Consider the following 26,673-nt stretch of genomic DNA (forward strand, 5'->3'; position numbering starts at 1 on the left):
TAGCTCATTAGAATTAAAGAGATTTATATTTATTTATTAAGCAAATATTTAATTTAATAAACAAATTCATTTATATCAAACAAAAACAAATTCATACAATATCATGAGACAAATATTTATGGCAATTATAGGTCTGAAACAAGTCTCTCATTCAAAGATCAGTGCATCTAAACTATTTAACTCACTAAATTATTATCTTTGAACATCAAGAAACTAAACACAAGATATTTTAAAAAGGAAAATGATAGTTTCAAAGTAACTTTCCTCTCATTTAAAAAATCAGAGTTTTTCTAAAATGTCAAGTAGAAAGCTTAAATACAAATAAAACACACTGCACATCTTAAACAAAGCTGAAAAAAATCTATACATACAGATCTAAACCTATATATATAGACCTAAAATAAATCCATGCAGATTTTTAAAAATTACAACTATTCTGTACCCTGCCCTCTTTATTAATATGTATAATTTCTAATCAACAAAACATGATAATGCTTTCAAGATATATAAAATAAAGCAAGATCATTTTTATCAGTAATTTCTCTAAAAGGAGAGGAAAAAAATACTTAAGATATAATTCAACAGAGCAGCAAAACTATGAAGTGAAGAGTAATGATGCTCTCAAAGTAGAAATGTGTGACTTTTATTTACTTTTAAATAAAACTTTAAAATAGCAGGTTGCCTATTAATCCAGACAGCAGGGAAAGTAGAACAGTGGCAGGAAATAAGAGCTGGGACCAGCTAAGCAGTCTTAACTGCTAAGAAGATCATCTGCCTTGTTTTCAGTTTCCTTTTATGCTTCTCACCAAGTATAAAGGTAAAGAAAAACTACTCATTTCCAGCACAGCATCAGTAAAAACTATAATGGAAAAATGTATCCCTCACTGTGTCCCACTAAAGTTTTACCTATAAAAATGGTTAGAAATTTAAGGAAAACTGTAATTCCACCTCAAATGATTTAAAGACAATCAGAATTTAAGCCAACTCTTTAACTGGAATAGTAATACTCCATTCTAAAAGAATGGTCTGTGACAGGAAAAAGCAGGGAGTTATTTGAAGTTCCAAATAAATTTAGTCTTTATACTCATGTAATAATCTTCAGTTATCTTTTTAAGTGCAGCAACATTTCCTCTTTAATCCTCTAAAATTCCATGCAAAAGATAAAGCCTCACTCATACCACATATGTAGAAACAAAGGCAGGAAAAAGACTAAATGACTTGTAAGTTATGTCATTACAAACCGGGAACAAAGTCTAACCTGCTACTCTACAAATGTGTTATAGACACCTTAATAAATATCAGTGAAGTGATTAAATATTAAACCTGATCTTAACTTCCACACATCAATTAAGGTGGAAGGGCAAGCACCTGATCAAAAGTATTTGCAATGAACCTCATAATCCTTTTTTGATGGATTTCTTAAATTCCACTTTTCAATTTTTAATAGATACACTAATTTACTTACACAGGACACATTACTATTTACTATGTAACATTAAAGTTCCAGCTAAGAAACTGTTCATTGAGATGAGAAGCACCAGGAAAAAAAAATTCAAGCAGCTGAGGAGGATAAAAGAGGAAAGACAAAAGGAGGCTGGATCCTTTATGATGTAGCTTAACTACTGCAACGATTCTGGAACCAACTAAAGCAAAACTCCTTCTTGTAAGGGATACTTAGATGTCCTTGTTTCTTTAAACCCCCAAAAGAGGGGGAAAAAAAAAGCTAGTTATAAACTTTTGTATAGGATTCATTAAAAAAAATTTTTGGGGGGGAGGGAATAATAGTTAAAAACTTGGGTTTAGAAGAGAGACATATGAAAATGGACCCATGCAAATATACAAAGCTGAAGAAGGTGGAATCATTTGGCTGTGTGTAGTCTTCAGCAAGATCACAAAGTGCTCAAAAAGTCTTTTACCTGAGGAAAGGAAAAAAATATTAATTCAATTCCTTGGCTAATTTCAGATATCTAATATTCATTTTCAATTAGAAGTATCTAACAGTTGAAGACGTCAACTGTATAAGTAAACTCTATCACAACGCTACAGCATTTACTTTCAAAAGAAATATTAACAAATACTTGAGTAATAAAAGATGAATGATCCAAAAAGTCATTACAGAACTTATTAAATTTACATCTGAGATTGATACAGTTCTATAATAGTCATAACACTAATTTTATAATACCACAGACCACTGACATGTGCATCTTTAGCACTGATAACATGAATAATTCCAATGGTTTAAACAACTCTAAAGGTCTTGATTGTGTATGTAATCTATGTAATAGATTTATAATTTTTCTGAAGCACAAATGTGAATCATACATACAGACTATAAATATTAAAATGTGATGAAAGGTCATGTAAGTAGTTAGTGAACCTAACCAAGTGGCCAATGTCACAATACAAGATATTGCTCTCTATATATTTTAGACTACACAGTAATTCTACTGAATAGACAAAGATTACTGCCTTGCAAAAATACATGAAAAAGATAGCCAAATTCTAACACTACTAATTAAAGTAAAAATAAATAATACTATGAAATGATGATCATTAATCAAAACTATGAAGTGCTAGCTAAAATGAAAAAGTGACTTTACAGATTCATATAGCTAAAATAATGGTTGGCTTTTAGTATTGCAATGATTGACTTAATTTTAACAGTATCATAAGTGAATTCTATCCTATATTTTTAACATCATTAAATTAGTGAAAGTGAAAGTCATTCAGCTGTGTCTGACTCTTTGCCACCCCATGGACTATACAGTCCTTGAAATTCTCCGGTCAAGAATACTAGAGTGGGTCTCCATTCCCTTCTCCAGGGGATCTTCCCAACCCAGGGATCGAACCCAGGTCTTCTGCATTGCAGGCAGATTCTTTACCACTGAGTCACCAGGGAACACCATGGGAAAAACAACTATATGCTATAGTAATCTATAATGCTGAGATTTTTCAAAATTCTTGATATACTTTATAAATGTTAAACACCTATTAAACTAAACAGCAGACATTTTATGATAGGAAAAAGAAAAATAAAATTTCTCTCAAAACTAAACAAACAACAAACAAAGGGGGGCTTTTTCTTTAGATCTTAGATCATTAAGTTAATTAACATGGATAGCTTCCCTGGTGGCTAAGACAGTAAAGTGTCTGCCTACAATGTGGGAAACCCGGGTTCGATCCCTGGGTAGGGAAGATTCCCTGGAGAAGGATATGGTAACCCACCCCAGTATTCTTGCCTGGAAAATCCCATGGACCAAGGAGCCTGGTAGGCTACAGTCCATGGGGTCACAAAGAGTCGGACATGACTGAGCGACAACTTCACTATAGGGATATTTATTATACAAATCCCATTACTAGTCTGTCTCAAGTATTCATCAATAGGTTCTCTCCCAGTCCCTTTATCAATATGAGCAACACTTACTTAATAGAATATAGTTAACTCTGAATATATATGGAAGATTAACTCTGATTAAGATAATGACTCAATGATTAGGCAATGCTAAGTCACAGACAAGGCACCAAATAAAACTAAAAACTATAAATCTTTAATAACAAGACTCCAACTAATATAATGGATGAGATCCATATCCTGTAACTTTAGAGGGGAGTAAGCAAGAACTTTTGTTAATGTTACTCCTAAAATACAGATGAAGAAACGAAAGGATAAAGTCTTATTTTATTTAAGGCTACAAATCTAGAAGCTAAAGTTAAGATGTAAATCTAAATAGGCTAAATCCCTCTAAAGCTCTTAACTGTCTCTTAATATAACTCTATGTCATCTTTCATTAGAAGATCATTTTCTCAGAAGTTAGGACACTTCTTTAGACAAGACAAAACAACATTATTTATAATCTTTGTATTCAACATAAATGTACCTTTTCAATTAGACTGTCATGTTTGTCTTTAAAGTCTTCATTAACATCCAGTGTTAAGATAGGCACTTCTTGTAGATAATCAAAGTTGGTTCTGTTCAAAGAGAGATAGATGAATAAAATATTTAGAAAAAGCAATAAATAAAAGAGAAACACTAAAAACATTCTTATGTCTTCATTTGAAAATCAAAATGTTATCCATTGTTTTACATTAAAATTATCCTGCAAGTACTTCATCTGGCAATGCCTTTTTTCTCACCTAAATTTACTATGCATATCTAAAAATCTCAGATATAAAATGTATAAAGCCAGGCAATGTGAAATGTCAGTTCAGTCGCTCAGTCATGTCCGACTCTTTGCGACCCCATAAACCACAGCACTCCAGGCCGCCCTGTCCATCACCAACTCCCGGAGTTTACCCAAACTCACGTCCATTGAGTCGGTGATGCCATCTAACCATTTCATCCTCTGTCATCCCCTTCTCCTCCTACCCTCAATCTTTCCCGGCATCAAGATCTTTTCCAATGAGTCAGCTCCTTGCATGAGGTGGCCAAAGGACTGGAGTTTCAGCTTCAACATCAGTCCTTCCAAAGAACACCCAGGACTGATCTCCTTTAGGATGGACTGGTTGGATTTCCTTGCTGTCCAGGGGACTCTCAAGAGTCCTCTCCAACACCACAGTTCAAAAGCATCAATTCTTCGGCGCTCAGCTTTCTTTACAGTCCAACTCTCACATCCATACATGACTACTGGAAAAACCATAGCCTTGACTAGATGGGCCTCTGTTGGCAAAGTAATGTCTCTGCTTTTTAATATGCTGTCTAGGTTGGTCATAACTTTCCTTCCAAGGAGTAAGCGTCTTTTAATTTCATGGCTGCAATCACCATCTGCAGGGACTTTGGAGCCCGAAAAAATAAAGTCTGCCACTGTTTCCCCATCTATTTACCATAAAGTGATGGCGCCGGATGCCATGATCTTAGTTTGTGAAATGTAATTCTCCTCAAAAACCAAAATCACACCAGAAATTAGGGATGTTTAAAGATGAGAAAACTAAAGATCAGGGAGGCCATTCTGTGGCTCAGAGACTGTCTAAGGTTGCACACCAATAAGTGAGATGGATTTGAACCAAGATTTGACTAATGACAAAGTACAGTGATGTAAGAAACAAATCTGAACTATCTTAAATTCTGTCTGAAATAGAGTACAGGCAAAACTCAGAGATACTGTAGGTGTGGTTCCAGATAACTACAATTAAATGAATATCACAACAAAGCAAATACCACAACAAAGCAAGTCACACATATTTTTCTGGTTTCCCCATGGTTACAAAAGTTACATTTACACTAGCATACAGCAAATGTGCAATACCATTATGTGTAAAAAAAAAATGTACATAAAAATACTTTCTTGTTAAAAAAGTGGTATCATCTGATGCTTTAGTGAGTCACAATCTTTTTGCTGTTTGAGGGTTTGAAATAGTTCAAGAATTTACAAAATGTGACACAGAGACACAACATTAGCAAACACTGTTGGGAAAATGGTGCCAACAGACTTGCTTGACCCAGGGTTGCCAGAAACCTTCCATTTGTAAGAAACGCAGCACCTGTGACGCACAATAAAGCGAAGTGCTACACAGCAAGGTATGAGTGTGTGAGTGTGTGTGCTACTTGCTCGGCAGCGTTCAACTCTTTGCAACCCCAGGGACTCTACCCCACCAGGCTCTGTCCATGTAAATCACCAGGCAGGAATACTGGAGTGGGTAGCCATTCCCTTCTCCGGGGGATCTTCCCAGCCAAGGTCAACCAAGAGACTGAATCCAGGTCACCTGCATTGCAGGCAGATTCTTTACTGTTTGAGCCACCACAGAAGCCCACAACAAGGTATGCTTGTACCTAAATAACACATACAGATATATCTCTTACTTTATTCCTTAACGTGAACTCCATATACCATGCTGTAAATATGACTGGAGATTAGCAATAAAAACTTCAAGAAATTAGGATCTCGTTGCAATAAAAAGAGTCAAAATCCACACTTAATTCTAAGAGATCCTACAACACCAATATAAATGACTGAAAATAAAAAATTGTACATGTTTTGGATTAAAATTTGATAAATAAATTTAAAATCAATAGTAAATAAGGAAATCTTACTTTAGTGTTCTATGCAGGAGCCAGCTTTCATGCTTATAGTGAAGTTTCTCCAAGTATTCAAGAGGAATGCCTTGTTCTTCATTTCTTCCCCGTAAATATATTCTATTCAAGCATTTCTAAGAGCAAAAGCAATAAGAAAGAGGTAGGAGGAGTGGTGGAGGCAAGAAACAATTAAATAATTTTCTTGTTAGTTGCCATTAAATTTTTCTTCTTTGGTGTCTCTTTATTTATGCTAGCCAAAATCTCTGTTTCTCCTAGAAAACGTAGTAGTTCATCTTTCCCTCCTTGGGCTTTTCACCCATTTGGTGGTTCTAAACCAAGAATTACTCTCAAAAATAAATCAAAATATGTCTATAAACTTTTGGCATCCATACTTGAAATATAAAGTATAAAATAAGTTTGGTTAAAAAACAAAAAAATACACCTGTGATAAACCATGATGGAAAAAAAATATGAAAAAGAGTATACCTGTATAACTGAGTCACTTTGCTATATGACAAAAATTAAACACAACACTATAAATCAACTATACTTCAATAAAATTAAAAAAATTTTTTTAACTTTGGCATACAAAATGTGCTTCAAAGTCTATTATAAATCCTCTCTTTTCAAGTAAGTAAATGGTCTTCTAATCAAAAGATATCATAACAGTATGAAATAAAGTTTTATGTTAGACTTTAAGATGTGGACTATGAATGTTTCTAGCAGAATGCAACTATTAGTATTCTTTATGTTTTTTCTTCTATATTTGTATTTACTATTTTCATAAATTAAAAACAAAAATTCTTTTCAAAAATAAAAGTGAATTTCAAAATTGGTATGGTTAAATTCTGGCTTACTTGATATTAAAAGAGGAACAAAATCATCCCTTGGTATCAGAAACCTAGTTTCTTTGAAAATTCAGCTTCAAAAGCAACACAGTATTCTTTCAGAAAAAAAGTCATGACATTTACATTCACCAGAGCCTATTTTGTGACTTAGGAAAGAAAAAGGAATAAAAAATAGAAAAAAACGGGCATGCAAGCACCAAAACCAGAAATTTCTTAACAAATGTAAGCTTTTATTTAGGTTGGTTTTATGAAAGGCATCTATCTACTGGGTCTTATTCATTACATAATTTCATAAGTAAGTAAGAATAGCTCTTTACAATCTATCACAAAAGGCACATTTTCGAGTGAGCTCCCTTAATTCAAAATGGCAAGGGTCCTCTAAGTCTCCTCTCAACCACAGTCACTTCTATCCACCCATTCCAAGCCACAATCAATAAAGGATTCTTGACACGGATCTCTATCAACTTTGCCACTTATTCAGTAAATATTTACTAAGCTCCTACTACGTACCCAGATCCAGTTCTAGGCCCTGGAAATTCAACAGTCATTAAAATACCCAAAGTCCCAACGCATGAAACCTATATTCCAGGAGTTGCTTGAGCAAATTTCTTAATGTAGCTGTGATAGATAAGAGGCCCTGAAAAAGTCAGGAAGAATAATGAAGACTAGAACTGAGGAAAAAATGTGGCACTTCCAAATGTGGCCTTGTAGTTTTCTTAGGAAAACAGAATGTTTCTATCTATACACTTATGAATTTCTAATCTGGAGGTGGGGCAATTCTAAACTGAATTGCCTTCTCTACACACCTGAGGATTTCTATTAATAAGTCTTCAGTGGATCCAACAAATTTTTATTGCCTCACCTCTGGAGTGGCTCGAAGATAAATGATCCCATCCAGTTCAAGGCTGTGGCCAAACTGGTTATTCATCCAGTCGTGCCAGTCTTGATAAATGGTCCACTCTGTTTCATTCATGCAGTCAGATTCATACAAATTAGATGCAAAAATATACCTGAAAGAGAATCTGTATCAACACAAATTCCTTCCAAAAAGCACAAAGAGAAAATTGACCTACTAAATGGACACGAAACATTCTCCTAAATCCCACAGCACATAATGCCTTGGTTAGCAAGGAAAAAAAAAACAAAACAGAGTATTGTGAACTACAAAGTATGCTCTTGCCAGGGGTTCCCAAAAGTGTGGTGTGAAAACCCCTCATAGTCCCTAAGACCCTCCCAGGGGTTCTGTGAGAGGCCGGATTACTTTATGTACTGTACTTCAACCAAAAGCTTAAAATAGCTTAAAGACAGAAGCACAAACGAGAATCCATCTGACTTCAAGTTAGACACTAAAGAGATCTGCATGATGCTCTTCTCAATTTTTTTTTGAAAAATATAATTTCACAAGTATCTTTTTCATGTTCATATGTAATGGATTTACTATTACTAATTTAAAGTAAATTAATAAATGTTTCTATATTTCTCAATCTTAATTTCTAATAACATAAATATCAATAGGACACTAAACTTATTGGGTTCCTTGATAATTATTAAGAACGGGAAGGGGTCCTAAAGTTTGAGAGCCTCAATTCTGAGCTAACTCTAGTAAAAGAATCCTTACATAATAAGCAGGGTAATTCTAAGTCCCCCTCAGAGATATATGACCTAGTTTCAGGTGCAACCTGAATAGGGATCCAGATTTAACCACAGCTGATAAGAATTTTAAGAGGATTGGAAGAAAAAAAAACTTCTCTGCAAATTTGAAAGAGATGAGATGGCCCCCCACACCCCACCAGTTTCCATGGCAGCTAGAAATTATTCTGCTGTTGTTGCTGTTTAGTCACTAAGTCATTTCCAACTCTTTGCAACGCCATGGACCACAGCCTGCCAGACTCTGTCCATGGGATTTCCCAGGCAAGAATACTGGAGTGGGTTGCCATTCCCTTCTCCAGGGGATCGCCCCAACCCAGGGATCAAACTCATGTCTCCTGCACTGGCAGGTGGATTCTTTACCGCTAAGTCACCAGGGAAGCCCAGAAATTATTCTAGAACTTCCCTAATGCCATTAGTATCAAACTGCTGAAAGTATTAAATGTCATTTTCCATCTCAAATCTCTATTATTCTGAGTCTGTTGTTCCTTTGATCCCCAGGAAACAGGGGAAAAAGTCCAGTTCTAAGCCAAGATTCCAAATTGACAAGGTCATTTTTATATACCTGTCACTATACACAGATCGTTCAAAAAATAATACTGGTTTCTCTGCATCTTTGAGTTTTCCATTGAGAGCGGCAAGCTGAGCTCGTATTCGACTGAGGCAGGCATATGACTGGAAGGTAAAAGACCATCGTTCAGGTTTCTCATACATCATCTGAAGAACATTTCCGCCACTTTTCTGAGATGTTGTCAGTTCCTATTTTGAATTTGAAAAAAGAGACAAAAAGCAAAGTAATGATCAATAGGGCTATTTTACTATTTTTAAGTTTAAAAAATAGTTGGATAAAAAAAAAATGACCCAATCGGGTAGAAGACCTGAATACACATTCTTACAAAGAAGATATACAGATGGGTAATAGTCACATGAAAATATGCTCAAAGTGGCTAATTTGGAAAAATGCAAATCAAAACAATGACATTAACACCTGCCTCTAGAAACAGTGAAATCACTTATTGTTCTTACAAAACATCACAAAAGTTTACTAGTAACATGTTTCACAGATTTGTTCAGATTTCTAGCCTAGCACCTCCTCTGGACAGAGTACTATGTGTTTAAGTCATTAAACAGGCAAGGTCATCTTAGGTCCCTTCCAGTATTCCTTTCACACTGAAAAACTCCTGTGATACCTAGGCAGTATCTATCTGCCAATCAATCTCTCTTCAACCACAGCATCCACTTGACTACTCTACATGGCCAATTTCTTGTTATTATACTTTTATATAGTCTGAATTAAAGTAGTTTATGCTAGGGAACATCTGATTTAATCCATTAATTTTGTTTTTTAAAGAGGCTTGGTACTCTAGCTCAGTTGCGTCCGACTCTTTGCGACCCCATGAACCACAGCACACCAGGCCTCCCTGTCCATCACCAACTCCCGGGGTCCACCCAAACCCATGTCCATTGAGTTGGTGATGCCATCCAACCATCTCATCCTCTGTTGTCCCCTTCTCCTCCTGCCCTCAATCTTTCCCAACACCAGGGTCTTTTCAAATGAGTCAGCTCCTTGCATGAGGTGGCCAAAGGATTGGAGTTTCAGCTTCAACATCAGTCCTTCCAAAGAACACCCAGGACTGATCTCCTTTAGGATGGACTGGTTGGATCTCCTTGCAGTCCAAGGGACTCTCAAGAGTCTTCTCCAACACCACAGTTCAAAAGCATCAATTCTTTGGTGCTCAGCTTTCTTTATAGTCCAACTCTCACATCCATACATGACTACTGGAAAAACCATAGCCTTGACTAGACGGACCTTTGTCGGCAAAGTAATGTCTCTGCTTTTTAATATGCTGTCTAGGTTGGTCATAACTTTCCTTCCAAGGAGTAAGCGTCTTTTAATTTCATGGCTGCAGTCATCATCTGCAATGATTTTGGAGCCCCCAAAAATAAAGTCAGTCACTGTTTCCACTGTTTCCCCATCTATTTCCCATGAAGTGTTGGGACCAGATGCCATGATCTTAGTTTTCTGAACGTTGAGCTTTAAGCCAACTTTTTCACTCTACTCTTTCACTTTCATCAAGAGGCTCTTTAGTTCTTTTTCACTTTCTGCTATGAGGGTGGTGTCATCTGCATATCTGAGGTTATTGATATTTCTCCCGGCTATCTTGATTCCAGCTTGTGCTTCCTCCAGCCCAGTTTCTCATGATGTACTCTGCATATAAGTTAAATAAGCAGGGTGACAATATACACCCTAAATGGTACCCTAAATGAATCTCTAATTTGCAAAAGAAATATAGAAAGTAATTTTGAGCATCTATCCATTGCCATTTCACTACTACAGGTCAAAGTCAGCAAACGCTAACATTTCAGGCTTACAAATCAAAACAAAGGGGGTTAAACAGAAAGAAGCCACTGAAATTTCTTCCTCAGAGTGACAGTATTTTCTTTTTTTCTAAATTAAAATAGATTGCATGGTAACAATATATTAGAAAACTTTTGATATTAGAGTTGTCAGAATAAGAAAGAAAAAACAGAACTGAGGACCCAGGGTTCATCAGCCTTCTCTATATCAAGCTATATAAAGGTTCTCCCCAAAGCTGTAAGTCTTAAACCTGTTTACTAACTTTCAAGGAATAAAATATGACTGCCTAATTCCTAATCTCAATCCTAGCTCAAATAAATGCCCCTGAACACTTTCTGAAAGTTCATGCTCAAAGTAGGTGTTTTTCCTCTGAGGGAGGGAAAAAAAAAGTCAGAAGTGTAAATACTACAACGGATCTTAAAGTTTCAGTTAAGAACTAAAAACCACACAAACATGTGGCACTCTGAGGCAGAATTTACATTTCATACCACAAACCACATAATTAAGTGAAACTTCTCAAAATTGGAAGGAAAAGAAAAGCATAAAATGGCAAGAGGCCAACAGTCAACAATAGGTCTGTTTAGAAATACTGAGCAGATGATGAACTGAAATAAAGGTATAACAGTTGAGTTCTCAAGCTGCTTAAAGAATAAATGTAATTTTATTAGAGTTTCAAGGACTTTTGTTAATTTAGTTATAAACAGATTGTCTACTAATTCACCATCCTCCACGGAGAAAATGTTTCATACAACTGAATGTTTCCAGCTAATGAAGTTTATCAACTCAACCAAAACTTTTGTTTAGTTGGTTTTATAAAGAGTACACTAGTGTATATTTTATTTTCCTACCCTGGTAAGCATGGCATTTTGAAAATTACTCTCAGTAACAGAGACAACTTTATGAACACTGCTGATGGATTTATGAGAGAAGTTAGCTAAACACAAGCTTCCATTGACACACATAAAAATATCCGGAACAATAAATAAATAAATATCAGGCACAAAAACACCAATATGAAAAGATACATGTACCCTATGCTCGTGGCAGCATTATTTACAAAAGCCAAAACATGGAAACAACCTATGTGTCTGTCAATGCGTGAACGGATAAAGATCTAGTGTATGCATACAATGGACTACAACTAGGCCATGAAAGAAAACGAAATCTTGTCATTTGTAACATTAATGGACCTTGAGGGTATTATGCTAAGTGAAACCAGTCAGACAAAAACAAATACCATATGATTTCATTTACAGAAGGAATCAAACAAAACAAAAACCCAGACTCACAGATACAGAGGACTGATAGGTGAAAGGGAGGCAGTGGGTAGGGGTTGAAATGGGAAAAAGGATCAAGAGGTACACACTTTCAGTTATAAAATAAATAAGTCACGGGGATGAAAGGAATGCAGAAAGGAGAATAAAGGCAATGACAGGGCATTAACTTTGTATGGGAACAGATGGAAATTAGACTTACCATGATCATCTCACAATGTACACAAATGTTGAATCACTATATACTGAACATATGAAACTAACACAATATTATGTGAATTACATCTGGAAAGTATACTTAAATATTAAATATGCAAAAGTTAAATTATTAATTTTCAAATAATAAAAAACACAGGTTAAACAGGTTTTTCACTTCGTTAAAGGCATTAGATGTATTTGATACTAAAAAAGAGGGGAAGAATAGTAGTGGTGTTCATGTATTATGAAATTCTCTGCAGCACAAATGTTAATTCAAAACACAAAATTTAAGTCTTGATTTAGTCTGCTCTATTCCTGGTTACATTACCTTGGCTTTCATGGCATATTTTTTAGAAAGAATATGCTTAGAAATGTGAACACAAAGGGCATATCTAAGTTTTCCTAAAAGTTTAATTTTTATTGTGTTAAATTAGAAAATAGAGACTATCTGTTGAAGAACTAATAAGTTCATTACTCAAAATACCCCTTCATAAGAAAATACACTTCAATTTTAATGACAATTACAATACCTGCCATTTATTATCTATTTTATACCAGAGACTATATAAAAAGTTTATATACATTATCTCAACTCTATGAAAGTCATTACTGACACTATTTTATAGGCTTAAGATATGGGGTTCAAAAAGGTTGAATAACTCATTAATATCAATAAATCCAGTAAACAGCAAAACTAGGATTCAAGCCTAAGACTGATTCCAAAGCCACATTTTTTCCCAAAATGTTGCTCTGCTATTACATATTGAAGTTACATCTGTAAACAAAGTGTCCGATGCTCAGTTGTGTCCTACTCTTTGCGACCCCAGCCTGCCAGGCTCCTCTGTCCATGGAATTTTCCAGGCAAGAGTACTGGAGTGTGTTGCCATTACCTTCTCCAGGGGATCTTCCAGACACAGGGATCAAACCCAGGTCTCCCACACTGTGGGCAGAATCTTTACCTCTAAGCCACCAGGAAAGCCTATCTCCTTATCTATAAACAGTACTTACATTTGATTTCTTGAAGGGAGATGTTCAGATACTATGTGGATAATTTAACTGGTGCTAGCGTTCTGTGTCCCACTTCTATTTGTGTGACTTCCCTGGTGGCACAGACAGTAAAGCGTCTGCCTACAATGTGGGAGACCCAGGTTCAATCCCTGGGTTGGGAAGATCTCCTGGAGAAGGAAATGGCAACCCACTCCAGTATTCTTGCCTGGAAAATCCCATGGACAGAGGAGCCTGGTGGGCTACAAATCCAAGGGTCACAAAGAGTCAGACATGACTGAGCGACTTCACTTTCACTTTCAGTGTTCTCTATTTTAATAATTTTATCTCAGACATGGATAACTTTACATAGTTAAACAAGAGAGAATTCACCAGACATAAACCAAATTTACCAGTGAAAATACATGTGAGTTATTTTTATAAATAAAACTAACCATGAAGGACAATTTTTTTGTCTTTATCACTGTCTAGGCTATTTCAAGTCGTCTTTGGTGCACAAATACCTATCACCAAAATAACCATTAACTTTATTTTGTTTTGTTTTTCACCACATCACACAGCTTGTGGGATCTTAGTTCCCTGACTGGGATTCCCCTGCAATGGAAGCCTAGAGTCCTAAACACTTCACCACCAGGGAATTTACTAAAATAACCATTAACTTTAAAATAAACTTCAACAACTTCCACATAATTTAACTAAACATGGCACATTTGAGTTTAAGTTACATTAACAAATAAATTTAAGGTACTTCTCTTTGGGAACTGTGGTGGCAGAAACTACTACATGTTCCATAAAACCAGGTTGTTTTCCTCCTGGACACACAGCTAGGCTTTATTCCCCAGTCTTCCTGGTAATTAACTGTAGCCTTGAGACTCAGTTCCAGTCAGTGGAAACAGGGCAGAAGCAATGTATATCATGTCCAGGCAAGGCCCATAAAAACCTCTCAAAGGTGATGATTCCTTGTTTATTCATCACTGGAAGCAAAAGACATCAAAGCTCTATAGAGCAGAGGTTTTCAACTTCGACTCCAGGGCAGGGGTATCTAAGTATGGTCCCTATCACATCAGAATGAACATCACTTCTGAACTTGCAAGAAATGCACATTTTCAGCACCCCTGCCAGACCTATTAAACCAGAAACTGGGGATGAGGCCCAAACCTCCGTTTTGCCAAGTCGTTCCGGTGACTCTAGTGAACACTAAAGGCTGAAACACTGTCTGAGAGGTTAGATGAGCCACACTCATGGGTCTCTGAGTCACAGCATGGTATGCCATCCACTCAATATCATCTTTCTAGTAGTCATGCATGGATGTGGGAGCTGGACCATAAAGAAGGCTGAGTGCCAAAGAATCGATGCTTTCGAATTGTGATGCTGGAGCCGACTCTGGAAAGTCTCTTGGACAGCAAGGAGATCAAACCAGTCTGTCCTAAAGAAAATCAACCCTGAACACTCGTTGGAAGGACTAACGCTGAAGCTGAAGCGCCAATACTTTGGCCTGCTGATGCAAAGAGCCAACTCATTGGAAAAGATTCTGATGCTGGGAAAGACTGAAGGCAGGAGGAGAAGGAGGCCACAGAGGATAAGATGGTTGGAAGGCATCACTGACTCAATGGACGTGAGTCTGAGCAAACTCCGGGAGACAATGAAGGACAGGAAGCCTGATGCTTCACTCCACAGGGTCGCAAAGAGTCGGACACAACTTAGCGACTGAATGACAATAACACAGGAGCAAGTGTTATCTTAAATTTATCTGATATATTTAATAAAATCTATCAGAAGTGAACTTGGTTCATTTGAAAAACAGGATGAATTTGCTAGGCACTGTGAATAACAGTGAGATAAAATAGGGTATAAATGCAAAATTAAGTAGGTTTGTCAGATAGTGAACTGAAGTTTAAAAGCTTTTCTGAAGAGACTTGAGGACTATATGCTAGATGAAATAAGCCACTCACAAAATGGCAAATACTGCATGATTCACTTATATGAGGTCTCTAGAGTAATCAGATTCATAGACACAGAAAGTAGAATGGTGGTTACCAGGAGCTGGGGGAAGGGAGCAAAGAAGAGTTGTTTAATGAATACAGAGTTTCAGTTCTCCAAGATGAAAATTTCTAGAGATCTGTTTCATAGCAGTGTAAATATCCTTACTACTACTACTGAGCTGTATGTTTAAAAATCGTTAAGATGGTAAGATTTAATTGCATTTTTTACCACAAAAAAACAAAAATCACACAAAGACTACAGGTCTTCTTTTATTTGGATTTCCTAGTAAATGTCATCTCTCTTGCCCAAAGCAAGTCCAAAGTCTGCTATATGAAAATAATTTAGAGGACCAATCTTGACTCATCACCTAATCAAAAAAATAACAGTCAGCTAGTTGTCTTATTCTCAAATTAAAACTGAATCAAAAATTATTTTACAGCTTTGAAAATGCTACTTTTTGGCTCTTAGTTTAATATGGTACCGAATTAGAAAATTAACAGTAAGCCAGGATACCATTTTCTAGTTCTTCAGGATAATCAAAGTAAGAGCCCATACAAAAATATTTTCTTCTGATCTTATGCATGAAAGTTTTGAAACTGCCAGTTTTCTGAACACAATTATGTTAAGAATAAAATATTAGAAGTTTTATCAAAAAAGTACTGTGTATCATCTTTACCAAATTGAGTGTAATTTTAGTGTTTTTTCCCTCCGAAAAGTATTTAGATAAAAAATATGAATGCCTCAGGGTCAAAATACATTAAATAAAAACTAATAGAACATCTCTAGAAAGCAGTTTAGCTACATTCACTTTAAAAATTCTGTATCCACGGGCCCACTTAATTACACTTTTGAAAATTTATCTTAAAGAAATAATCCAAAACACAGATTTAACCACAAAGATGGTTATCACAGTGGTAAGGAAATAGGCTATCATTCTACTATTTATTAGGCACTTAATTAAGTAAATAATGGTACATGCACACAATAAATTAGGCTGACTTTAGAAATCATTTATAGTAAACTTTTAATAACATTTTCAATTTCCTTTGACATTAACATTATAGGGAAGAAAAGCAAAGTAAAAAATTATATATTGTTGGTTCAAGTAAAATCTAAGTAAGTTTTACTTCCCTCCTTGGTAGTCCATGATATTATCTTAATTTTGAATAATAAACACTTACTACTTCATATTCTTTAAAATTATGTAGCTCCACTCACCTGCCAAAGTTGGATATAATAAATTATCATCTCAACTATATTAAAATTACATATGGGGTGGTGGGATTACGAATAACTTTAATCTGTTTTTGTATTTTATATCTATAATTCACTTCATGACAGGACACTTCATGACTTTACAGAAAGCACAGATTGTCACCAAGATAAGTAAAAATGAGAATTATCAAGTAAAGATACAAAATCATTTATCTTTTACTTCTAGTCTAACCTTTGAGACATTGCAAGTTCAATCAAGTTAAGTTTGTCAAAAGAACCAGAGTCTACCAGACAAGAAAATCATAAAAGGGTTGACAAAAGTTACGTGATTTCAAAGGGTATGAGTGGTACTTTATCAAGCATTTTAAATTAATTTTTAAAAATGATTTATCAAAAAATATGCTTTTGTTTCACAGATAAGTATATTTTATCCTTTCTTTCTCGGAGTTACTAAATTTTCAGTGACTTCTCAGTGGTAAGAAGTGTTAGATGAGAGTAAAATAGCATTTCACAATAAATAACAAAGATCTCTCAAAAGAATTCAGCTCACTAAGAAAAACACTAAAAACATCTTCCTAACAGTCTGTATATCTCAAAAATAAGCTAAAAGGAAGCAACTCAATCAAAGCTTTTGAGCCTAAATAGTAACATACATCACCAAATAAACCACACTGCTATTTGAAATAAACCTTTAACACAAAGACTGATAGTCATCTGGGTCATATGATTTAAAGATAATTTACCATGGGAGAGGGAAGGTGGGGAGGTTACATAATCTTTTTAGGTACTTTTTGACTATTTTGCTAAAATTGCTGGCAGCACATCGGTAGTATAGCAACACTTCAGCCACTAGGTGGCAGGTGAAGAAACAAAACCAGCTAAAGGTGCAGGTGCAAATTAAATTACTGACTAGGGGAAGAGATCAGAGTACTGATAACCCAACATTTCCCATGCTACAGTTGCTGCCAAGAAGTGTGATTAAAAGTAGAACATCCAAAGTAGGACTGGCCTTACCAGAGTCATGTCTGAAAACAGTCTACTTCTCACTACAGGCAGAGTGCTAAGGAAGCTGCAATTTGGACAGTGGTTCATATCAAACTCCCAAGGAAGAGGTCAGGGATGGATCTTGGAGAGAAGGGCCCCAGGATGAAGGAAGAAACTCCATTGCTTGAGGCGAACGAAAAAATAAGATACTGGGAACACATCCACCCATTACTACCCTCATATTCCACTACCTTATCCCCAAAATACTACCCTCCAGTCTGAAACTTCATCTAGAAATACAGAGGATTAACAGCCTAATAGCCTTAAGTACACTTACACAAAAATAACATTATCCTCCAAGAATGTACACCAAAATCCAATGTAGGTAATGAAATCGTAACATCATAGAGACATGACTAGATTACAGGAAGCTGATGAAAATATGTATTAAAAAAGGCCCGTGTTAACATTAACTGTGTTGAATCGTCTACATGGTAGTTAAAAAGAAAGTTTGAAATTTTAACTGTGCTACACAGGAAGAAAACGCTCCAGCCCATAAACGTGATTATCAGATCATGAAACCAGTGCGAATGGAGACGAATGCATCAATGCATCATAGTCTGATGACGTCAGTCACTAAGATAAATATAACTAATTCCCCTGAGCACTGATTCTAAGCTTAAGAGACAACCTTCTTATTATAAAATGTCTCCCCATGTACATTAATGCAAAATTTTCAACCTCTCCTCTCCAACTAAAGGGTTCAGTACACTCCTAACACTAACAGTGATTCACCAGGGTTCTCACTATTAACCAGGAGGCATCCCACACATTAAAATTCTCAAGGGATTGTTTGCTGTTTGAAAAAGCACCCCAAGTCTTTGAGATCCAGAGTTCCTTCTACTGGGCCTATATAGAAAATGAACTGACCTACTTCAATGAATCTAATAATTACATTTCTCTCTGCAAATCAAAATTTTTGACATTGTGGTTTTTGTATATGCTCCTGTGTGCTTGGTTAACATAAGGTACACTGGGAATTCACCGGTGCTTAGGACTCTGCACTTCCATTGCAGGGGGCATGGGTTCAATTCTTGGTAGTTGGTTGGGGAACCAAGATCCTGCAAGCTGCGAGGCACAGCTCCCCCCAAAAAAGTAAGGTATGCTGAAAGGCAGAAACATTTAGTATGCCAACAAACCAGTTACATGTATTCAGTATGAGTTAGAAGCTATGATACTAAAATTAGAAGTGGAAGTGTTAGTCACTCAGTCTCGTCCAACTCTTTGTGACCTCATGGACTGTATCCTGCCAGGCTCTTCTGTCCATGGAATTCTCCAGGCAAGAATACTGGAGTGGGTTGCCTTTCCCTTCTCCAGGGGATACTCCCAACCCAGGGATCAAACCCGGGTCTCAGGCATTGCAGGCAGATTCTTTACTGTCTGAGCCACCAGAGGATGGAACTTCAGTGAAGGTCACCTAATCCAATCTAGTCTAACATTCTCCCAATGAAAGAAAGCTTTCTGTATTTCTCACACTGGTTTAACTTGGCTACTTTCTACCTAAGCCCTGAGAATTACTGCACTGACAGCTGACCCCAGAAATGAGGAGGAGAAAGAGTATTTTTAGAACACAGGTCTCTCATTCCTAAGTAAAAGCACACTTGAGTAGGGCACTATCAAAGAGGCAACAAGACATACTTTAGGAGGTAAAAACGTAGAGTGAGCGAGCGAAGACCAGATATCCAAAAGAAAACGGGCAAAAGGATCTGAAAAGGGACTTCACAAGAGAAAGCCAAATGGCAAATAAATTAATTAAAGGAGCACAATTTCATTAGCAATCAGGGAAATACAAATGAAAAACATAAAAGATATTAAATGTTCATCAGAATGACAAAATTTAGGAAGCTGGACAACACTAAACATTGGCAAAGGAACGGACTAACGGCAGCGTGAGTACACTGTGGGGAATGTAAAGCGGTAAAACCACTTCAGAAAATAGGCACCATACACATCCCCGACCACAGAGTAATTTAACTTCTTATTCCAACAGAAACTCTTGCATGTGTACGCCAGGATTCATATTCATAACATGGCTGTTTTCACAGCAACTAAACTAGGAACCACTCAAAAACCAATCAAAGGTACAGAATGGACAAATAGTAATATATGAATACAACTGAATACCATATGGCAATGCAAATGAACAAGCTATAGCTGCATGCAACAATACAGACAAATTTCACAAACTTATTAAGCAAAAGAAACAAGAAGAAAAGGAATGCTAATGAATGTCTTTATATAAGATTAAAAAAACAGACAAAACTAATTGTATTTCTTAGAGATATGTTCATGTACATTAAATTCTTTTTAGAAAGCAGAAAAATTATCCCAAGAATTACAAAAGTTATTTTATGTGAGTGATTACCCCGAGGAGTTATTATCCTTGGAAGGAGATAATGTGACCTGAGAAGAACAAGGACTTTTTGAACAAGAAGGTAAAGGTCTATTTCTTGACCTGAATGATAGTTATAAAGATGTTAGCCTTCAAACTGTACATAAGTTTCATATACTTTTCTATTAGTTGTATCGTATGTCAAAAAAAATGCTGAAAGAAGCAAATAAATTTACCACTTAAAACTCTGCTGCTAAGTCACTTCAGTCGTGTCCAACTCTGTGCGACCCCATCCCTGGGATTCTCCAGGCAAGAACACTGGAGTGGGTTGCCATTTCCTTCTCCAATGTGTGAAAGTGAAAAGTGAAAGGGAAGTTGCTCAGTCGTGTCTGACTCTTCCTTACCCCATGGACTGCAGCCCACCAGGCTCCTCCGTCCATGGGATTTTCCAGGCAAGAGTACTGGAGTGGGTTGCCATTGCCTTCTCCAACTTAGACTCTACGTAATGCTAATTCTGCCTTTCCTCAAGGACCAGACTGAAATATCATTTCTTAAGAACATGGAGTCCATATCGAAAGGAAGTCCCTTCAGGATTTAGTCCTGGATTATTCAATGAACTGTAATGTAGTAAGCTGCTAACCACACTTAGTAAACAGGTATGTGAGAAAACACTTTCAGTTATACAAAACCAGTGTCCTCAAAGGCTGCACAGTATCTTGGTTAGTGATTCCTCCCTATATATATGATTTACATTTTAAACATTCAATTATTATTCCTAGAGTTCTCATAACAACAGCTACACTTTGAAACTAAACTTTTTTTTCAATACCTCTGTCCTCCTCAGACTAACAAAGTAAGTTTCTAGCACACATTTCCATTTTCCCATTTCTCCATTTCTGCTATGCTGCTTTCAATTCCAATTCTCATTTCTCCAGAAATGAAAATCTTAATAATCAGATCTCATTGCCTCTTCATATATATACACACACACACACACACATATATATGTATACAATAAAAAAAAAAGTTTTCTGGAAAAAATGGGTAACTATTACTTCCTCTTCCTCATTTGCAATGTAGGATGGCAGTGCTGGGAAACTGAAACTTGTGTCGAGGTAGAAGTCTGACAAGAATGAAAGTACAAAAATAAATGGCTGTCTAAGATAAAAGTCTTAAAATATTAACTAACAAAATTCAGCTATGGAGTAGCTGTTTTTGCTTTTCTTGTTTATAAACAAAATGTAAAAAGACACTCAAGGAATTTACATTTTTTAAAACATTTTAAAAATTCTACTTAGCTGCAATGCAGTGCATAATCTTAAGCACATAGTTCCATGAATGTCTAGACATGTATATATATGAAAGTGAAAGTCGTTTAGTCATGCCTGGCTCTTTGCAACCCCACGGACTATACAGTCCATTGAATTCTCTAGGCCAGAATACTGGAGTGGATTTCCCTTCTCCAGGGGATCTTCCCAATCCAGGGATTGAAACCAGGTCTCCCTCATTGCAGGTGGATTCTTTACCAGCTGAGCCACAAGGGAAGCTCTTGTGTGTGTGTGTGTGTGTGTGTGTGTGTATGCATATATATATACACTTCTACAAATATATATACTTCTACATAATGACTGCTCAAATGAAGATACAGACTTCAAGTTATATTTGAAAGCTCTATTGGAAAAGGAAACAACAACAACAAAAAAACCCCAAGGTTATAACTGTTTGTCTAAACCAAAATTCTTTATTTTATTAAATAAAGTTTATTTTCATACCTCAAATTCATTCTGAGTACTCTGAACGTTGCACCACCTGGCAACAGGTTCAGGCACCACCTCCCAGTCCTCGCAGACTTGTTTAAGGATATTCACAAATGTTGACTTCCCAGCAGCTGTTGTGAGAGGAAAAGTGAAATTGAGGAAGGAAACAAAAATGCCAAGATAGTCATCAGCTGTTACAAAATTTATAATAGCAAACAATTCAAAAAAGAAAAACATTCAATTTTCTAAACTCTTTCAGATTTTTTTTAATGAAAAGTCAGAGTGCCTGACCACCTGTATTGATAATAAGCACATCTGTTTGCTAATGTTTTAAGTTTACCAAAGCCATGGAACAGAATTTTAAAAATCCAAGACCTAGATTTACTGTCCTTAAAAAAACAATTAGAGATAACTTTGTGAGAAGGAGTTAAGGGTATTCTCCCACTTAATTAAGTTTGCAATTTGGGACAAAGTCACTGAATCTCTAAGAGCCTGTTTCCTCAAAATATAATGGAGACTGTAACAATAACACCCTCCTCATAAAAAGTGTTGTGATAAATGAACTATCACTATAGTGACAGTCATTCCAGTCTCCAGCATTTTCAAAAATTTCCTCTCTATTGCCTCTATTCATTCAACTTACAAACAAATTCGGGTCTTTCTGATCTAAAACCAATCGAGAAACAACCAAATAAACCAAAAAATTAATATAAAGATGCATCTAATCCATAGAGTTTCAGGATGGGACATAATATGACTGCTATTGTATGATACTAATTACATCTGACACTCTGGCTAACAGAAATTATAAAAATATTTTTGCAAAGTACTTCCTACAAACAATAGCCATGTTTCTGCTGTTTCCCTTTCACAGTTCTGTGCACTCTATCCAACTCCTTAAAAAAAAAGTTGTATGTACTTTATTTCTCCCTGCTCATTCACTAGTTTCTGAAATATCTCGGAGGAAAAAAAGAAAACAGTTCAGATGTACCCAAGACATACATTCTCTATTTTAAAATTATCTGGGAATTCATTCAATTTAATAGTAAGGAGATTCTTGACCAAGAATTTGACAGAGTGTAGCAATACTCTTAATGACACCACACCCTTCCTATCTGAAGTCACCAAATGTGGTTATATTAGTCATCTTTGGTCAGCATGTTTTCTCTCTCTCTTTCCATATATGTGACAAATGCACACAGAGATAGATAAATCTATTACAAAAAACAACAGCAGCAAAGCTTCCTCTTCCTTATAAACTGGATCCAAAAGGGCAAAAAGAACTTACTTTTGACCTGGAGAACTATAATCAAACTTAAAATATTACACAGGTCAATAGAAAAAAAAAGAAAAAACTGAAAGAATTTTAAAGGATCACACAGAGGAAAAAAAGGGGATGGTCAATCAGAAAGTAACACAGAGAATAGTTGAGAAGCAAAACATGAAAGTCATATTATCACCACACAATAGACAGAAAATCTTTTAAGGATAAACTAGATGATCATCAGGTTTAATCATAGGAAATACAATGGGGACCACAGATTTTACGTGAAGAGGGTAAACACAGAAACTCTTAAGGCATTTAGAAGAATGGTGAATGGAAGCATGTAAAACGTTCACCATTCATTCATTGAGTTGATGGAGGAAAGAAGAAAATTGGACTGGGTAGCCATTTCCTCCTCCAGGGGATCTTCCCAACCCATGAAGTGAATCAAGTCTCCTGCAATGGCAGGCGGATTCTTTACCACTTAACAGCTTACTTGGGTCTAGCAAAGAAGGCAGAGGGGCACATGAACAACAGTACAAGAGCATTAATAAATAGGAATTGACAAAGCCACAGTATCAGGGAAAACTGTTAAGAGGTGAGGGACATATGCCATCCAAATAGCAAACTGTTGTTTTACAGAAATGCAGTGTTACCAGATCTTCAGATTTTTCAAGAGAGGCCAAAAATCTAGATGTTAATGGGAAATCTCAACATTTGTAAATGCCAGTAACTAATCAAAAAAAATTTTTTTTCAAATTTGGGCAGGCCAATATTGTATAAATACAGGCCATGAGTTTGCAACTCCTTCTGTTAAGTATCAGGGAGGTGAGATATTTAAGCAGGGATTAACACCATCATATTTATAGATAGAAGGAAAACTTTGGAAGAATTTAAAGAAACTGGAGATGGGGTGACAAATTAGGAAATTATTTCAGGTGCTGAGAAGATTAAAAGATGTTCGGAAGGAAGTAAATTTTGAGGTATGATACATTGCTTAACTGGATTTAGGAAAGGGAAGGAAGGAACTGTGGTATAGACGTGAGAGGTTGTTCATTCAAATTTACTTTTGAAATGGCTTTGTTCAACTACTTCCTCCTGTTTTTATATATGGTACTCTATATCAACTAGTAGCTGTGTAAAATCATACTAGTAAATATTCACCTTCAAAGAATGTATCCAAGCTAAGAAGAAATGAGAGTCTGCTACATGGATTTTTCCAACTGTTGTCTCAACACTGGAGCAAAGAAACAAAATGCCCTCCTTGAGGCTGGATTCAGGTTTTTTTTATTATTTGCAATGCTGCTAAAGCACCTGTCTGCCTTGCCTTTTTAAGGTACAAGTGCTTTGAGCATGGTAAGAATTTTTTAAAATTGCTGTATGCATGAATGGCCAGTACCTAACTCGGAACCAAAAAAAAAAAAAAAAAAATCCTATCAAAACAGGAAGCATCAGGCATAGGTTTCCGGAGGTAAGAAATAGAGAAGATTAGGAAATTCTCTTGTATCTTGTAAAATGACATCTGGATTAAGAACAGAAATAGTAGTGGTCTTTGAATCATATCCCAATGTTCAGTTGGATGTTGGCTGGGGAGTGAGTGATCCATGTTGCCAAGATCATTTAAAAACTCTTTCCTTGTACTTGAATGTTTACAGCCACTTTATCCATAATATAAACACTGGAAAAAATCCAAATGTCCACAAGTGGGAGAGATAAACTGTGGTATACCCATGCAATGGAATACTAGGAACAAACAAACAAAACCCCCACACAAACACACAGATACAAGCAGCATGAATAAATCTCAAAGCATTCGCTAAATCAGAGAAGCAAGACACAAAACGCTACACACTATGATTTCATTTCCATGACATTGTGAAAAAGGCAAAACTGTCAGGAATAGAAATCACATCAGTGCTTGTCAGGTGATAGAAATGGAGAGGGGGATGACCACAGAGAAGTACCGGGAAACTTCTTGAAGTGATGGGGATGTTCTGAATTCTGATCTTGGTGGATGTAAAACATTATTATGTTTGTCAAACCTCATAGAGCTCTATACCTAAAAAAAGGATCATTTAGCCTACGTAAATTGCACCTCAAGCACTGACAGACAGACACATCATTAAAAACAAACAGAACAAAACCATTCCCTTTCACGATCCCAACGAAGAGACTGAAAAGGACTCCAAGCGCGTCTCACAAGGCCCGGAGGCCTAGGCCCGCGGCCAGACGCCCAGGGGCTGCGACCACCCTCGGAGCATGTGAGGGAAGCTGGGGAGGGCAGAGAGGGGTGCTTTCGGCGGCAGTTTAGGAATTCTGGGTTGCGGGTCCACAAGCGCAGGATCACGCTGGGAGGAAAGTCCCCCCGGAGCAGTAGCAGGGATGCGGCGAAGGGGCGCTTCAGCCCCCGCAGCCCCGACTACCTCTGCTTTGGGACCAACATCTCCCGAGGCCCCTTACCGATGTTCCCTTCGATGGAAATTTTCTTGATGCGGGTCCCCTCAGAGCTGGCTGAGGGAGACGGGCAGCTCCTCTTTGGCGGGGTGGCCATGCCTTCTCCTGTTGGCAGCTCTGAGCGCTTCAGGCAGGGAGGGCTTGGAGGTGGCCGCAGGTGCGCGCGCCGGGGTTCACGCCGCGGCGGAACTCGCCTTGACCTGCAGGCAGAACTCTCTCCCGTCCCAGACTCTCCGGCCGGCGGATCGGCGGGTTTGATTTTGGCGCGCGGAGGCAGCAGCCGATGGGGGAGGGACCGCGAGGTGGCCGCCCGCCCAGAGGGGAAGCCACGCCCCCGCCCTCCCTTAAATCGGCGATTCCACCCGGAGCCCCTCGGCCTGCACCCGCCATAGGAGGGACTTCTGCGTGCGCAGCCGGCACGTCGGGTCAAGGGGAAACAGGGGGCGGGGCCGCGCGCGCGCGCAGGCGCGTCTCTTCCCAGAACGCGGGGGGCGTTCCCTGAATCTTCCGAGAACCCGGGGCGGACGCCCAAGGTGAAAGGGCTCTGGAGGTTGGAGGGTTCCGCCTCGCCTCCGCCCCTTATAGAGGGCGGCCGGAGTTTGGGGAACTCGCTTGTCCCATGGGGCTTGTGGTTTCTGGACCGAACTGATTGAGCTTGAAGTTTTGAACTCGTCAGGGGAGAGGCAGTGCATAGTACAAAAATCAAACGGATTATCCTTGTTCTCAGCCTTCGAGGGGAAGACTGTTATCAGGCCAGGCGGCGCTGGGCGATCCAGTCCTCAGGGAATGTATTGCAGTCTTATCGCATGCCAGACCTTATTTCGAAAGTTTTTCGTGGATTAACTAGCATCAAGGGCCAGAGGTCCTACTGTTTATCAGCGAGTAAACTAGTACTGAGGGGCTACTTGTTGAAAATCTCAAAGTCAGTGAGTGGAACCGGGATGGGAACTTAGGTATCTAGATGCCACACCAGAAGAAGCCTTCCTTTCTCTCTCATATCTTGGTTTGGATGCCCCGTATACGCTGAAGGGGAGCAGATATGCCACCCCCAAGCTGGTCACATCGGCATATTATATTGAATTAAGGACACTCTGACTGTTCCTCCTGGAAGCAGGAGCTAAACCTCTGGTGTGCACGGTACCCTCTGTGTACCAGGAGGGTGGAAAGCACACTTTTCCCCAGAGATTGGGAATTTAGGGCAGAGAAGGCTAGATAAATAAAACTTGTTACTGCTTCATCAACTTATTACACAAGGCCAACACCCCTTCATCTTGAGAATT

At 37.4% G+C, this 26,673-nt stretch overlaps 1 protein-coding gene across 1 annotated transcript; it reads right to left on the reverse strand.

Moving 5' to 3' along the window:
* On the reverse strand, positions 1 to 25,805 carry DCK (deoxycytidine kinase). The gene is made up of 7 exons (XM_043906527.1): positions 25,400 to 25,805; positions 21,691 to 21,806; positions 9,074 to 9,267; positions 7,724 to 7,871; positions 6,032 to 6,147; positions 3,882 to 3,972; positions 1 to 1,916 (listed from the first exon to the last, which is right to left on the reverse strand). The coding sequence occupies exons 1-7, from the start codon at positions 25,488 to 25,490 to the stop codon at positions 1,890 to 1,892; spliced, it is 783 nt and encodes a 260-aa protein (XP_043762462.1). The 5' UTR covers positions 25,491 to 25,805; the 3' UTR covers positions 1 to 1,889.
* Between the last annotated feature and the right edge of the window lie 868 nt (positions 25,806 to 26,673).

The sequence above is a fragment of the Cervus elaphus genome, chromosome 6, assembly GCF_910594005.1.
Source record: "Cervus elaphus chromosome 6, mCerEla1.1, whole genome shotgun sequence".
Lineage (NCBI taxonomy): Eukaryota > Metazoa > Chordata > Mammalia > Artiodactyla > Cervidae > Cervus > Cervus elaphus.

Bases quoted from the DNA above. Each gene is read 5' to 3' on its own strand.
- DCK (XM_043906527.1), bottom strand. From the start codon at position 25,490: ATGGCCACCCCGCCAAAGAGGAGCTGCCCGTCTCCCTCAGCCAGCTCT. The intron at 6,148-7,723 runs GTGAGGCAATAA...TTTTGCTCTTAG, and splicing joins ATCTTCGAGCCACTCCAGAG to AAATGCTTGAATAGAATATA. The intron at 1,917-3,881 runs GTACATTTATGT...TCCTTTCCTCAG, and splicing joins ATGACAGTCTAATTGAAAAG to GTAAAAGACTTTTTGAGCAC.